Source organism: Gadus morhua, chromosome 8 (genome assembly GCF_902167405.1).
Source record: "Gadus morhua chromosome 8, gadMor3.0, whole genome shotgun sequence".
NCBI lineage: Eukaryota > Metazoa > Chordata > Actinopteri > Gadiformes > Gadidae > Gadus > Gadus morhua.
Window position 1 is genome coordinate 16,879,301 of NC_044055.1, and position 14,565 is coordinate 16,893,865.

General features: G+C 50.1%; 2 protein-coding genes across 7 annotated transcripts in view; one reads left to right on the forward strand and one right to left on the reverse strand.

Annotated features, from left to right (window-relative positions):
- Positions 1 to 2,511, forward strand: part of LOC115549547 (PEX5-related protein) — a 28,260-nt gene extending 25,749 nt beyond the window's left edge. For 4 of the 5 annotated variants that reach the window (XM_030364816.1, XM_030364817.1, XM_030364815.1 and 1 more), the window contains one exon: positions 390 to 2,511. In XM_030364816.1, coding sequence (XP_030220676.1) covers positions 390 to 588 — 199 coding nt within the window. In that variant the 3' untranslated portion in view covers positions 589 to 2,511. The remainder of the gene's footprint in view (positions 1 to 389) is intronic. The other variant, XR_003977782.1, reaches the window with a different exon arrangement.
- Positions 2,512 to 3,371: 860 nt separating this feature from the next.
- LOC115548978 (mitofusin-1-like) overlaps positions 3,372 to 14,565 on the reverse strand; it is a 12,289-nt gene continuing 1,095 nt past the window's right edge. The window contains exons 4-18 of one of the 2 annotated variants that reach the window (XM_030363937.1): positions 13,845 to 14,007; positions 13,312 to 13,436; positions 12,909 to 13,017; positions 12,580 to 12,687; positions 11,260 to 11,413; positions 11,008 to 11,075; positions 10,596 to 10,717; positions 10,147 to 10,273; positions 8,781 to 8,885; positions 8,039 to 8,141; positions 7,391 to 7,611; positions 6,910 to 7,023; positions 6,375 to 6,571; positions 5,894 to 6,028; positions 3,372 to 5,505 (exon numbers count right to left, since the gene is read on the reverse strand). In XM_030363937.1, coding sequence (XP_030219797.1) covers positions 5,442 to 5,505; positions 5,894 to 6,028; positions 6,375 to 6,571; positions 6,910 to 7,023; positions 7,391 to 7,611; positions 8,039 to 8,141; positions 8,781 to 8,885; positions 10,147 to 10,273; positions 10,596 to 10,717; positions 11,008 to 11,075; positions 11,260 to 11,413; positions 12,580 to 12,687; positions 12,909 to 13,017; positions 13,312 to 13,436; positions 13,845 to 14,007 — 1,915 coding nt within the window. In that variant the 3' untranslated portion in view covers positions 3,372 to 5,441. Of the gene's footprint in view, positions 5,506 to 5,806; positions 6,029 to 6,374; positions 6,572 to 6,909; positions 7,024 to 7,390; positions 7,612 to 8,038; positions 8,142 to 8,780; positions 8,886 to 10,146; positions 10,274 to 10,595; positions 10,718 to 11,007; positions 11,076 to 11,259; positions 11,414 to 12,579; positions 12,688 to 12,908; positions 13,018 to 13,311; positions 13,437 to 13,844; positions 14,008 to 14,565 lie in introns of both variants that reach the window. The other variant, XM_030363936.1, reaches the window with a different exon arrangement.

Consider the following 14,565-nt stretch of genomic DNA (forward strand, 5'->3'; position numbering starts at 1 on the left):
TGCACACAACACAGTACCACACTGGTACCGTTCTGGATCACAGCCCCCACATACACACAACACAGTACCACACTGGTACCGTTCTGGATCACAGTCCCAACATACACACAACACAGTACCACACTGGTACCGTAATCATTAACGACAAAGTGCTTTACACAGGGAGTCGAAAGAACAGCATGTATATGAGATGCAATATCATAACGGGTACGTTATATGAAATATAACAATCAATACAATTCAACGTTACTCTAGTGTAATATCATTTCAGCTGTAAACTACAGTGAGACTAAAGCCACGGTCTCTTGTAGAGTCTAGTACTGCAGGGCTGTCTGTGATTGGCTCGCCCTGCAGTCTTTAAGCTCTATGGCCCTGGCCGACCCCTGCAGGGAGGCGGCCGGTAACTTCCTGACCGCCCTGAAGCAGCAGAGGCAGAGCCCGCGACCCAGTCAGCCCGTCATGTCCGCCAACATCTGGGCGGCGCTCCGCATCGCCCTGTCCATGATGGAGCGCCCCGAGCTGGTCCACGCCGCCGGCGTGGGCGACCTGGACCTCCTGATGAGGGCCTTCGACATGGAGGACATCTGACCCCACCCCCGGCGCCCGGCCCGACAACAAGGACAACAGCGACGCGCAGTGGAGGTTAGGGAGTAGCAGGGTTGCCAGGTTGGTGATGCTGGGCAGAGAGGTTGCCAGGTTGGTGATGCTGGGCAGAGAGGTTGCCAGGTCTTGGATGGATTTAGGTTTAAAAAAATAGTGATGACACAACAAACACTGAGGACCTGCTGCTGACCGAGCTGTTACACTCATATTATGGGATGGATGTCCTCTTCCGGATTCTTTAGGGGTGTAGGGGGCAAACATCAGCACAACCTTCTGAGCTTAGATTCAGTCTAATAGCACAAAAAGTTTATCTGCATCTTTAAAAACATTGTTTCCAACAGCGGTGTTGGTTAATTGCCCAGAAGCCGAAGTATTTTTTATGAATGCTATAAAGAGCTTTATAACAGGCTACAAGACCTTAATTCATATGAATACAATCAAATATGTTAACAAACATCATATACCTTTAAGCTAGAAGAAGATGGCTATGTTTGGTGAATGGGGTTTGTTGAAAGTGAACAGAGGCTCCTGATTGGTTCCTCTGGACTTTCATCATGAAGAAACAAAAGAAAATGGCAGCGAGAGGGAAGAGAAGCAGCGAGAGGAAACCGAAGCCATCTTGTACGTTCTAGGACCTTCCAGGGAGAACTGAAGCCTTATTATTCTCTACGTGCACGCGCATGATCCTATGTTGGTGGTCTATTGTACATACAGGGGGAAGAACTTCCAGATGCAGAATAAGTTAATCAATTAATCTGATTCCTCCTGAGATTTTGATTCGACCATGCTGGATTTGCTAATTTACAACAATTTAGGCTAACGAGCTAAATCACCTGGACCCAATGTAACCAAATAAGGACTTTCACCTTCGACCAACAGAGATTTAAAATAAGTCTCGGTTTTGGTCTCGTTTATCCATCCCATCATGTGTGTTAAGCTCAGCCTGGTTTACCTTCTATCGAATGGAGCGCCCATTGTGTTCGGTTTAGCTTGCTTTCCCTTCCGTAGACAGGAGCCTCCATTTTGTTTGGTTTAGCATGCTTTCCCTTCTGTAGACAGGAGCCTCAATTTTGTTTGGTTTAGCTTGCTTTCCCTTCTGTAGACAGGAGCGTCCATTTTGTTCAAACCCATGATTCTGCTGTTCCATGTCGGAACAAATGGCAGGAAAGATACAATTTCCTTTGTTTGTTTGTTGGTTTCATCCCTTTGAGGAAAGCGGTAAGTAAGAAAAGAGGGGTAAAACGAGTCTGAAGTCGGACTGGTTCAGCATTGGTCCCTAGTGGGACAGCTACTGATGTATTTATTGATTAGGAGATCATCCCCTGTAGAGACTTATGTTTAGAGTGTGCATAGACATGTATAGGTACAGAGCATGCACACACACACACACACACACACACACACACACACACACACACACACACACACACACACACACACACACACACACACACACACACACACACACACACACACACACACACACACACACACACACACACAAAAATAAACGTGCACATGTTATATTTAACCATGACAATGGAATGCGTTGTGTGATTTTTTTATTTTACCTTGAAGCAAACATTTTATGTTTTAGGACATTGACGTCCCATTGCATGTTGCTACCACTTCAGGCATCCGCTAAAAATAGAGGGCTGGAGCCTTTGCTTATCCCCACCAATCAGGGTACATGTAACATCCACCCTGCAACTACCGTTACGGAAAGTGAAAAGTGATTTGATTGAACTGTTTTACTAGATCAACCTAGATGTTAACAGAACTACCATAAGATGACCAGTGCTGCTGTGTCAAAACTGGATTGTTCAATTAGTGATCACCCAAGGAGTTGTTACTGAACGCACACACCAACGGCCCCACACACACACACACACACACACAACCACACACACACACACACACACACACACACACACACACACACACACACACACACACACACACACACACACACACACACACACACACACACACACACACACACACACACACACACACACACACACAAAGTTAATTGTTTTCAAAGCTTTATCTCCCTATCAAGTGTGGGGAAAACGGAAAAAAACAAAACAAAAATATGATCATTGATTACCCGTCCAGCTGTAGAAAACAAGTTGAATAAACACAAATGCCATCGTTTAGTTGGTCCAGCCTACATCAATGAACCTTGAACACACACACACACACACACCTGTTTCTCCATCTGCTGTTTCTCGAGTGAGATGAAAGGAGTCAACTCTACTGGCCCCGTCTGTTCATGCTCAGATGATCAGGTCAAAGGTCACACGAGACCTCCCCATGCATCACCAGACTGCCCATAGCCTCTGGGTTCCTGTTCAGAATAGACTGGTTATGCTGGGGACAGTTCATATGGTGATTGATCTTACTTATATAATAATTTGAAATCAGTTTTTCTAATTCTGTTAGGAGAAGCCTTCCCTTGAAACCAGGCTCAAACACTCTTGGCCATAACAGCTGTTTTCCATAAAAGAGTTTGGGATCTTTTACATTTTATATATTTTGTTACTTTCAAATGGTTTGGTCCTCCTGGGCAAAAGTACCTCAGCACGTGGGTCACGGCATTAAAAAGGGTTCTCCAGCCCTGATCTGGGAGGAACAGCTTGGGTACCCCTCATAAGGTCATGTGACGTCTGGTGGCTCAAGATGAAGAACTGCAGTGAGTCAGAGCAGGGATCTGACAAAAATAACTGACAAAATGAAGTCTGAAAAAAGAGTGACTCTGGTCCTTCACCAATCAATCCTACTTTATTTATACCGCACTTTTGAAGCAAAATGGCTGCACAGAGTGGAAGCAAACACAACCAGAACAAGGACTGAAATGAGTTTAAACAAAAAATATGCTTATATTGCATAGATATGAGTTGTAGATCTATGCCAACAGGGACGACCCACGGGATGATCTAACCGCAAGACACATGTTTTAAGATTGTGTTTGAGCGAGGGCTGGATGAAATACATGTGATCTAAGCAGCTGTGTGCAGAAGCCCACCTCACTGGCACAGAGTGGATACTTGTAGGATAATGTGAGCCGGTTAATAACTCATTACGTCTTAGATCTGTCTGTTAGGGGAAAGGGTACGGAGGGTGGAGGTTACTCTCCCGTCCCCCGACAGATACCCTTATCAACGCTGTCATGAAGACTACGCCCAACTCCGCTAGGCCTCCTTTCACACCTCTGGGAAGTTTATTGGAAGGAAGAGAGCCCTGCTGTCGAATATTAAATTCTAGGAGCTCTGGACCGAAATCCACTCGGTTTAAATCGAGCCGCACTCTGATTCCAATCCGTGCATGCAAAGATCCATCTTCCTTCATTTTCTTCACTGGACGGTGTGAATAAAAAACCTGGTGTGGATTATTTGATACAGATTCTTCACTCGGAGGATAGTTATCCTGTGCACTTAATTTTTTATAGATTCAGTTATATTATCTTATGTTCTAAATTATTATTGTGATCCAAATGCTTTGAGGCACACTGCGAGATACTGTGATATAAATCAACTATTCCCTCACATCTGATTTGATATTCCTGATGTATGCGTTTGATCAATTGTCCTTTCATCTACTAACCCAAGTCCCATGGTATGGGGTTGCCCAAAGAGTGAAATTATACGAGTCCTCCAACAGAGGGAGACAAATACTAAACCATAAACCTCTGAAATGCCCAGTAAAAAAAATTCTGCCTTTAAATAAGGCTGATTTATAGCCCTGAAGACCAAGCTAAACAGGTACGTTTTATATCACAGAAGTGCTGAGAATGCGATCTACAGAGGTCCTCCTCTCTGCACCAGAGGGCGCTGTTTCACACGGAGACCGTTGTATGTCAGGCTCCACCATTGTATATTTTACAATAAGCCAGGGAAAAAGAAAGTGAAAAAGTGAATAGATTGAAATTGTTTGTGTGATGACTAGAACAAGATTAAGATTCTATCAGCAACAAACGTCGCTATACAAGACTATCCTAATCAGTAACCAACTTTTTTAATACGATAGAGATTTACAGGCCAACAGTTTAAATATGAGAAAGGTGTTTTATTGAAGGCCAAAACAGGACTACCAGTCAGCTCTAAGTATCACAGTATTGAGGTGATTCTTATGTCCCCTTTGGAGATTGTTGGACATCAATTGTAGTGCGATCGAGAAGACTCATGACAAACACAGAAGGTTAAAGTGAGCTTCACAAGACAGTGTATTGGGACGTCTCTGAGGAGTAGGTGTTGGAGGCCTGCCCACTTGAGACGTGGTGCAAAGCCCACTCCATCGTTTCCCTGCAGTGAAAGCATCACAGGCAGAGAGGTGAGGGGGCCATGCACCCTGCCCTAGCGACGCGATACAGTAGAGGGGACTCGCTTCAAAGTTTGAGTTATTTTAACTTTGACCTGGGGTGTCGCTTTCAGATTTGCAGATTTGCAGTCCAAAAATGAAAGACTGTTTGAAGCTTGCTGTGCCACCGGGTGTCAGGCAAAGAATCTTAAGTTTGATCCCACCCACAACTGTCTGCAGTAGATTTTAAGTCCTCTTTGTTGGATAAAAACGAAAAAAAATGATTTCGACCTTTTGATGTTATGTAATGCTAAGTTATTCTTATCCCACCTCTGAGAATTTTCTGACTCCAGTTACTGACACACACACACAAGAATACACAGTGTGCTTTTGAGGACAACATTTAAAAAATTGGACTAATGCCTCTCATTCGCATCTGGAGAAGAATTTAGGCATGGATTTTACTCGGAGGAGTCTTGGATTGGAGTCCATCTAGATTCTTGTGTCTAGTCCAGCGGTTGTGTTGGTCTGGTTGTGGTTCAGCCGTGGAGGTACTGAGCTGAGAAAACATCCAGGTGGCCTTGCAGTTCAGTGGCTCTGTTCCTGTCAAACACAAACCGTGAAACACACTTCAGTGTAACCAGATAAAGTCAGTTCAAACCCCCTTAATCCAGCTCAAACCACATTAAACCCACTCATGTCAGTTTAAACCCCCTTCAACCAGCTCAAGTCAGCTCAAACCACCTTAATCCAGCTCAAACCACATTAAACCAGCTTAAATCGGCTGGAACCAGCTTAAACCAAGTCAGCTCAAACCAGGTAGGACCAGCAATATACTTTTATATATATCACACTTTTTCGAACATTAGTGTGCAATAGTGCTAGACAAAAAAATGTGCTGTACCTGAACGTAAGTAGCTTTGGGTACAAGCTGCTGCTACAGCTAGCTAAACTGAGTGATTTAAGAAGTTCCTGCGGTGGTTGGACGGACCTGAGGACCTTGGAGCGGCGCTGGACACTTTCCAGCTGCTGAATCTTGAAGGTGAGCAGGCGGATCTGCTCCTCCAGCTCCGCCTCGCTCAGATCCACACGCTGACTCAGGCGGCTGAAGACCGACATCAGGTGTCTGATCCAGCCCACCGATTGGATGACAAGACACCCGGAACAGGAAGTAATGAGACCAATGGGAAAGGAAACATGAAGTCATGAGTCAAAAGAGAGTCGTGTGTGTGAGTTGTGGACGGGTATGTGTGTGCTTGTGTGTCGGGACTCGGCTAGCTAGAGGACTACATTATGTGCGTATCAAGTGACATATACGCCTAGTTATATACAAAGGGTATATGTTGTATACTTTAGCTATAGTTATATACTCTTAATGTGAAACTACCGCCGCTCCCGGTGTCTGCCATCACCGGCTATGACCTCGGCCCTACAGTGTGAGGCAGCAGGAGGCGACGTCGAAGGCGACTCACGAGTGGACCTGCTGGCTGCAGCCGTGGCTGGCCACGGGGACGAGGGCCCGCAGCCGCTGCGAGGCGTGCTCCACGAACTGGCGCTTCAGAGCGCGCTCCCGGGCCACCTCCGTCCAGGTGAGCTTCTCGTACAGGTAGAGCAGGCCGTAGAGCGACAGGGACAGCGCGATGAGACGCCAGCCCACCGAGCGCCACACCTGCCACCAAGCAGCTAGGTTAGTTTATCACCTTGGATCATTGTGGTGCTGCTTCGGTTTGTTTAATTTGAGTTTATCTTAATTTAGTGTAAACAAGCTTATGCTTAGCATAGCTTAGGATATCGTACTTTAGGTGAGCCTCATTTAATGTAGCGCACGATCCTAATTTAGTTATATTATCTTAGGTTATATTAGCTTAATTCAGCATCTAGTATTTATTTTAGTTTGTCTAGAATGTGGAAGGCAGGTGATGATTATTCCTGTTCGTCGATGTTTCATGTTTTTAGATAACGTCATGTCGTCATAACAGAGTTAATAAAGTAAAACCCTGTACTCACCACCCCACCGATGACTATCACCGTCATGGAGGCGCGAGAGGTCACCGACACCAGGCCCGTCGCTATGGAGACCACCATCTCATCCTTCAGGTTGGCTCCTTCCTGCACCATGTTCTGCTCAGCGGAGGGAGGGAGGGAGGGAGGGAGAGAGAGGGGGAGGGTCACAGCTGCTGACAGATGATGCCGCTGGAGTTCGAAGGTCAAAGGGATCTTATGAGCCTGAATCATAGGTACGGCTAAAAAAGAAAATAATTGACTCCTACTATTCTAAAATAACTAGTTGGTACTAACTATGTAATTAGTATTACACAGTACTAACCACATAATGAGTACTGTATGTAGTACTCACTATGTAGTTAGTATTACACAGTCCTAACCACATAGTGAGTACTGTGCAGTACTCTCTATATAGCTAGTATTACACAGTACTAACCACATAATGAGTACTGTGTAGTACTCACTACGTGGGTAGGGGGCCCACCTGGATCCTGGGGTCCACGCCGGCCAGCGCCCTCTTGGCGTTGACGGGGCCGATGAACCGGGTGACCAGGGCGGTCCAGCCCAGAGAGAAGCGGAAGCGGATGTCCTCCTGGAAGTCTCCACAGAGCTGGGCCAGGTTCAGGTCCAGAAGCAGGTCGGGCCTGGAGCCCGGCAGCTGGAAGTGCTCCTGGGCGTCCAGGGACAGCAGCGGGCGCACGCTCTCTGCTCAAACACACAGACACCACAATAAAAGGCCTCCCGAGCGGACCGGTTCATCAAAATAAAAGCCCTCTCCGAGCGGACCGAATCATCAAAATAAATGGCCTCTCAGAGCGGACGGATTAATCAAAATAAAAGCCTTCTCCGAGGGGACTGATTCACCAAAATAAAAATAACAGATACACCAAAATAAAAGCCCTCTCTGAGCGGACGGATTAACCAAAATAAAAGCCCTCTCGGCAGTTCCCCCCCGCCCACCCTGGTTTTTCAGATTAACATAACGCGGAACAGACGGATTCTGATTAGCATGAAGCCAGATGCACCGCTGACGCTGAGGTCAGTGCATGTGTGTATGCCACCCGCAGCAGGACTTTTATTTTGTGATCAGGCCGTTGCTAGTGCAGGGCTACTTAAAGGAGGGCAGGCGGACCCATCATGCTGGTCTGGGTCGCCTGGACGTCATGGCCGACTCCTGGGGAGCAGCGGTACGACAAGGAGCTCACCATCCTCTCCTCCACATGGGACACCAGTTTCTAGAGGAGGAGGAGGAGGAGGAGGGGAGAGGGGAGGAACAAATGGGAGCAGGAGGTGAGGTGAGGTGGAGAAGGAGGAGAGGGGAGGAGGAGGAGAGCGAGGAGAGGAGGTTAGGGGGACAGAGGAGGAGAAGGCCAGAGAGGAAGGAAGAAGGGCAGAAGACAGGGAGGAGGAGAGAGGAAACGATTAGCGCTCAAAGACCTGAACACACACACACACACTGACTGTTGACCTCAATACTCCCTAAGTCATTAAGCCTCTCAGCTGCCTTATGACTGTGACTGTGCGTGTGTGTGTGCGTGCATTTGTACATTTGCGTGTGTTAAAAGCTCTGCAGGCTATGGTTGAAGAAGCAGGCAGTCTAATTTGATTACTGTTTTACTAACTATACTGTAGCGCACTATTTATGATTGACTCACCAATGGATAGCATCTATTATTATTATTATTAATACATTAGTATAAGGGGTCAGACCACAGAAATTGCAGGACTTTTATTTTCTACGGCTGGATGTGAAGCTCATGTGTGTGTGAGCCATCCTCAAGCCCAGGTGTGTGTGAGCCATCCCTGAAGCCCATGTGTGTGTGAGCAGTTTTAGAGCCCATGTTTGTGTTAGGGGTTCTGAGGACCGGACGTACAGCCTTGTAGAGGGCCAGGGTGTCGGGAGTGGGGTTGAAGTCCGACCGGAACTCCTCCACCAGCACCGCCAGACTCCGGATCTGATCCAACATGGCCGCCGCCACCTACAGCAGGAATCAGTGCATAAAGGTCAAAGGTCAGACGTTGAGAGTCTATATGGGGGTGTGACCGGGTTGGGATCGGGTCTGACCTGGTCAAACCCTGCTTTATAAATGGGAACCATATTTCTTGTGATGAAGTAGGTCATCTGGGATGGCCTGCTGCCACCAGGGCCTTCTCTTCCCATAAGGAATGAAAACACTGTTGCTGAGGTTACCTGCCTTCTGCATGCTCTGTGCGGCTTGAGCTGCATCATCTCTTGGTGCTACACACACCTGCATGTGTCTGTCACAGGTGCTGCTGGAATAATGTGGTTGTCTCTTTGATTGTCAAAATAATAATGTAATTTAATCACTGCTACTGAAAAAATACCTTAATTTAGCCAAATCAGGAGGGAAATCCTCAGTCTCCCCACACTGGCTGAACATCCCCTGCCTTGAACACGTATCACTGTCTTCCGTGACGCCGACGTGCCTGTTGGTATACTATTCAACGACACGAACAAGGGACCATGGAGGCGAGGCGTGTGTGGACGTGTGGAGCTCTTTCTGGCATAAAAAGCCAAACTGTTTAAAAAATGTGTTGTTTCGAACATGTTAATTACACGTTGTATTCATGTTGACAATGCGCAGACAACTTGAAGTTAACGTAAAATCTGAAATCTGTGAACTGTTTCCATAGTTAGCAGTTGCATGCGGCGTCGGAGAGAGGGTTCTGCTGCTCAGACACGTACAGTGTAAGGGCTTGCGATGTGGGGATTCGTGGTTCTCGTTCTCGTCGCTAGAGGGTCAGGAGTCCTGGACGACTATAGTATAAAGCTACGGTGTATGTGGGTGTGTTGAGCTCAGCCTGAGCAGCGATTTCTCTTTGATGTCCGCGGCCGAGTGAGGGTTAAGCTTCTCCTTGTGAATTTCCTATACAATAGTTCATTACAAATTATACATAACGCTTAACACACGTTTTTACACGATACAAAAAAAAGTATTAACAAATGTTACCATGGCTCATAACATGCACCCTCCTTCCCAGAAGTCACAAAACACATTTCATCCCAGCTGTAACCGCAGGTTCACTTGCTATTTAAGGGAAAAAATATATAGTAAAGAACTTCTATAAATCGCATTTTTTCGGTTAAGCCTTTTCACAAACCGTAGGAAACAAAAAATGGCAGTTAATCAGTACACCGAATAAACCAGCCGTCCCCAGTTGGGGGGCCTACATGGGGGGGACCCCCGGGGTCCGACCCGGGGGTTCGGCCGGACTCACCCGGGCGGCCACGTCCTCGCTCAGGGTGCTGATCTGGTCCCGGAGGCTGGAGCTCAGACGACCCATCTGACCTCGGACAAAGTCCAGGCGGTCCCGCAGATCCTCCCGCTCTTCAAGGCAGCATATCCTACCGCAGGGGTCGGAGGTCAGAGTTCAGGGGTCAGAGGTCAAGGCTGAGCAATGCGTTCACCGGAACTGGATCAGGGATCAAACCCGGTACCTTTGCGCCAGGAGTCCAATACGACGAGCTACTGTAATATCATCATCATGTCAATTGAATTATTTCCTCTATTTCAGTAACTGAATTTCCTCCATCGAGAGGTCTCAAGGGTTGCTGAGATGACTTCTCTCGATAGGACATATGTGTTTACTCTGGCATGCTGTTTATCGAAGACTGGGGGATGGATGGACAAACAGGAGCCAGGCAACACAAAGTCAGACGCACTCACTTCCTGTCTGCAGCGGAAATGTTAACGGCGTCCATGGCGTCCCTGACGGCCTGGGTGATCTGCCCCGCACGCACAGTGTGCTGGCCGAACTTGGTCTTCACGGCCGACTGGGAGATGAACTCCTGCAGGGCCAAGGTCAGGTGGACAAGAGAACACAAAGGGTTCAACTGTTGGTTCTTTTTGAGAGGAAGACACCTCCCTGACAGCTAACACGGTGTTACATTACAGAGAGTGGTTTAGCGGATGCTTTTAACAAACCAAGCATGCAAATCCAATCTGAACAAGCAACGATAAGAAGTGATAGTGCTGCACTACCTAGTTACAAAAAACGGCAAACTTGCTAGAGGACTCGAAAATACAAAGTTACAATAGTGGTTATCATGGGTGGTTGATTTCCCCATGAGCTCCGTACCTCGAACGTCCGCTCAAAGCTCTGGAACTCTCGGAGTCTCTCGTGGAAGCCCTCGGCCAGAGCGCCCCCTGCAGGAGACACACGGTGAGCCTCCCTCCTCAAGCTGCTGAGCAGCCAGTCCAGGACCGGGGTCACCGCAACCCTCCTCCTGTCTGTCCCATCTCCACCCGTCTGACCCATCTCCACCCGTCTCACCCATCTGCTCCTGTCCGACCCATCTCCACCTGTCTCACCCATCTCCACCCGTCTCACCTGTCTCCGGCATTCCCTGGGCGCGGTGCATCCTGGAGTACAACACCTCCTTGGCGGAGACGAAGAAGATCCGTCCGGGCGCCTCCTCCAGGCTCACCACCCTCAGCTCCTCCGCCAGGAAGCTGGCCCCGCGGTCCAGGTGCTGCTTCCTCACCTGGAGCACAAGAACCAGACCCCACCCGCCTAGGACCAGACCTCAGGCCTCAGACCGGCTGTAGGCGGTCTGAGGTGGTCTGAGGGCAAAGCACCATGTGCATTGGGCCTGAGGTCCACCGGCCACAAGGGCGGTCTGATGGGGGTCTGAAGGAGGTCTGAAGGAGGTCTGAAGGAGGTCTGATGGAGGTCTGAAGGAGGTCTGATGGAGGTCTGAAGGAGGTCTGGTGGAGGTCTGATGGGGGTCTGATGGGGGTCTGAAGGAGGTCTGAAGGGGGTCTGCCGGGGGTCTGACGGGGGTCTGATGGGGGTCTGAAGGGGGTCTGCCGGGGGTCTGATGGGGGTCTGCCGGGGGTCTGACGGGGGTCTGATGGGGGTCTGACGGGGGTCTGATGGGGGTCTGAAGGGGGTCTGCCGGGGGTCTGACGGGGGTCTGAAGGGGGTCTGATGGGGGTCTGCCGGGGGTCTGATGGGGGTCTGCCGGGGGTCTGAAGGGGCTCTGCCGGGGGTCTGACGGGGGTCTGAAGGGGGTCTGCCGGGGGTCTGATGGGGGTCTGCCGGGGGTCTGAAGGGGGTCTGCCGGGGGTCTGATGGGGGTCTGACGGGGGTCTGACGGGGGTCTGATGGGGGTCTGACGGGGGTCTGAAGGGGGTCTGCCGGGGGTCTGATGGGGGTCTGACGGGGGTCTGACGGGGGTCTGATGGGGGTCTGACGGGGGTCTGAAGGGGGTCTGCCGGGGGTCTGAAGGGGGTCTCCGGGGGTCTGATGGTGGTCTGACGGGGGTCTGACGGGGGTCTGGCAGGGTCAGACGGGGGTCTGATGGGGGTCTGCCGGAGGTCTGCCGGGGGTCTGACGGGGGTCTGACGGGGGTCTGGGGGGGTCTGCCGGAGGTCTGACGGGGGTCTGAAGGGGGTCTCCGGGGGTCTGATGGGGGTCTGACGGGGGTCTGATGGGGGTCTGATGGGGGTCTGACGGGGGTCTGAAGGGGGTCTCCGGGGGTCTGATGGGGGTCTGACGGGGGTCTGACGGGGGTCTGGCGGGGTCTGACGGGGGTCTGACGGGGGTCTGCCGGAGGTCTGACGGGGGTCTGCCGGGGGTCTGACGGGGGTCTGATGGGGGTCTGACGGGGGTCTGACGGGGGTCTGGGGGGGGCGGCCTCATACCTACCTCCTCTACGTGGTCGGGCTCTGTGACCGAGGCGTCCCAGCGGTTGTGGAGGATGAAGATGTTGGGTTTGGAGATCCGCTCGCTCACCTTGTGGAAGAACAGCTTCTCCTGCGCACAGAGGGACATTGAGTGTGTTTGTTTGTGTATGTGTGTGTGCATGTCTTCGTGTATAGTACTGGTTGTGTATATGTGTGTATGCCTGTGTGTATAGTACTGTGTGTATGTATATCGATCGTGTCTGTGTGTGTGTGTTTAGTTATGTGTGTGTGTGTCTGTGTGTGTCTGTGTGTGTATAGTACTGTGAGTGTGTGTGTATAGGTGTGTGCTACCGTGTTCATCAGGGTGGACTCTGCGTTCCCCACCAGGACGAAGACGTCTGCGTCCAAACAGAACTTGTCGATCCAGCTGTCCAGCTCCTCCGTCACGTCCGTTCCAGGGCTATACCATCACAACCACACACAACATAATGGCGCTTCATCTAGGGTTTGTGTGTGTGTGTGTGTGTGTGTGTGTGTGTGTGTGTGTGTGTGTGTGTGTGTGTGTGTGTGTGTGTGTGTGTGAGTGTGAGTGTACTATAGGTGGATGTAGTGTAGTTTCAGTGTTTGTACAGGAAGTAGCTGTGTGTTGGGTATGTGTGTTTGTGGGTATGTGTGTGCGTGTGTGCGCATTCCGTGTTGTGTGGGCATGTCTGTGTGTGTGTGTGTGTGTGTGCGTGTGCGTGTGTGTGTCCACCTGTCCATGAGAACCAGGTCGTCTCTGAGCAGGGTGCAGCGGCCCTTAGGCCAGAACACTTTGACCAGACTGCCAGAGTCTAACGTAGGATCCATGTGGAGCGCATGGGCGAGGTGGTTCACGGTCTGAGAGACAGAGGAGAGGGGAGGGGGGGGAGAGGGAGGAGGAGGAGGTTGGAGGGGGAGGAGAGAGGAGGGGGAGAGAGGAGGGGGAGGGGGAGGAGGGAGGAGGGGGAGGGAGGGAGGGAGGAGAGAGGAGGGGGAGGAGAGAGGGAGGAGGAGGGGGAGGAGGGAGAGGGAGAGGAGGGGGGAGAGAGGTAGGGAGGAGAAAAGAGGAGAACGGGAGGAGAGGGATTGGAAAAGATTAGGAGAAGAGAGGACGGGAGAGAATGAGGAGGGCGGACAGAGAGGGGGAGAGAGGAGACACAGTCACCATGAGAGAACCCCAAACCAGCTCCCTATGACAGCCCAGTCCTTCCAGCAGCTCCAGACCCCCAGTGCGGGGGTCCTAGCGGCCGCCATGGGCCCCTGTACCTGCAGGCTCCTCCTCTCGGCGGAGGCCTCGGTGGTGAGGTAGGGCTCCTCCCCGTCCGTGCCCTCCACCCTCAGGAAGCAGTTGGTGGTGTGGCCGATGCCCGTGGGCAGCACGCGGTCACGCAGCATGGCGTTGATCACCGTACTCTTACCGTTGCTGGTCCTGGAGGGGCAACCAGTCAGAGCTCAGCTACTGGCCCTGAAACAGCCAATCAGAGCTCAGCTACTGGCCCTGAAACAGCCAATCAGAGCTCAGCTACTGGCCCTGAAACAGCCAATCAGAGCTTAGCTACTGGCCCTGAAACAGCCAATCAGAGCTCAGCTACTGGCCCTGAAACAGCCAATCAGAGCTCAGCTACTGGCCCTGAAACAGCCAATCAGAGTTTAGCTACTGGCCCTGAAACAGCCAATCAGAGCTTAGCTACTGGCCCTGAAACAGCCAATCAGAGCTTAGCTACTGGCCCTGAAACAGCCAATCAGAGCTTAGCTACTGGCCCTGAAACAGCTATACCCAATTCTGTATTTTCTCCTTGATTTTCTAACGATGTATTGTTCTATCATTTCAATGTAAATGTTTATGTACTTTTTAAGTTAATTTAATTGAAACATATTTGTAATTCAAATGTCAATGCAAAAATATGTTACAATCTTTATTTAAATTTAAACTGAAATTCCAATCAAAATTCGGATGTAAAAGGGGATGAAGAAAGGACGGTCACAG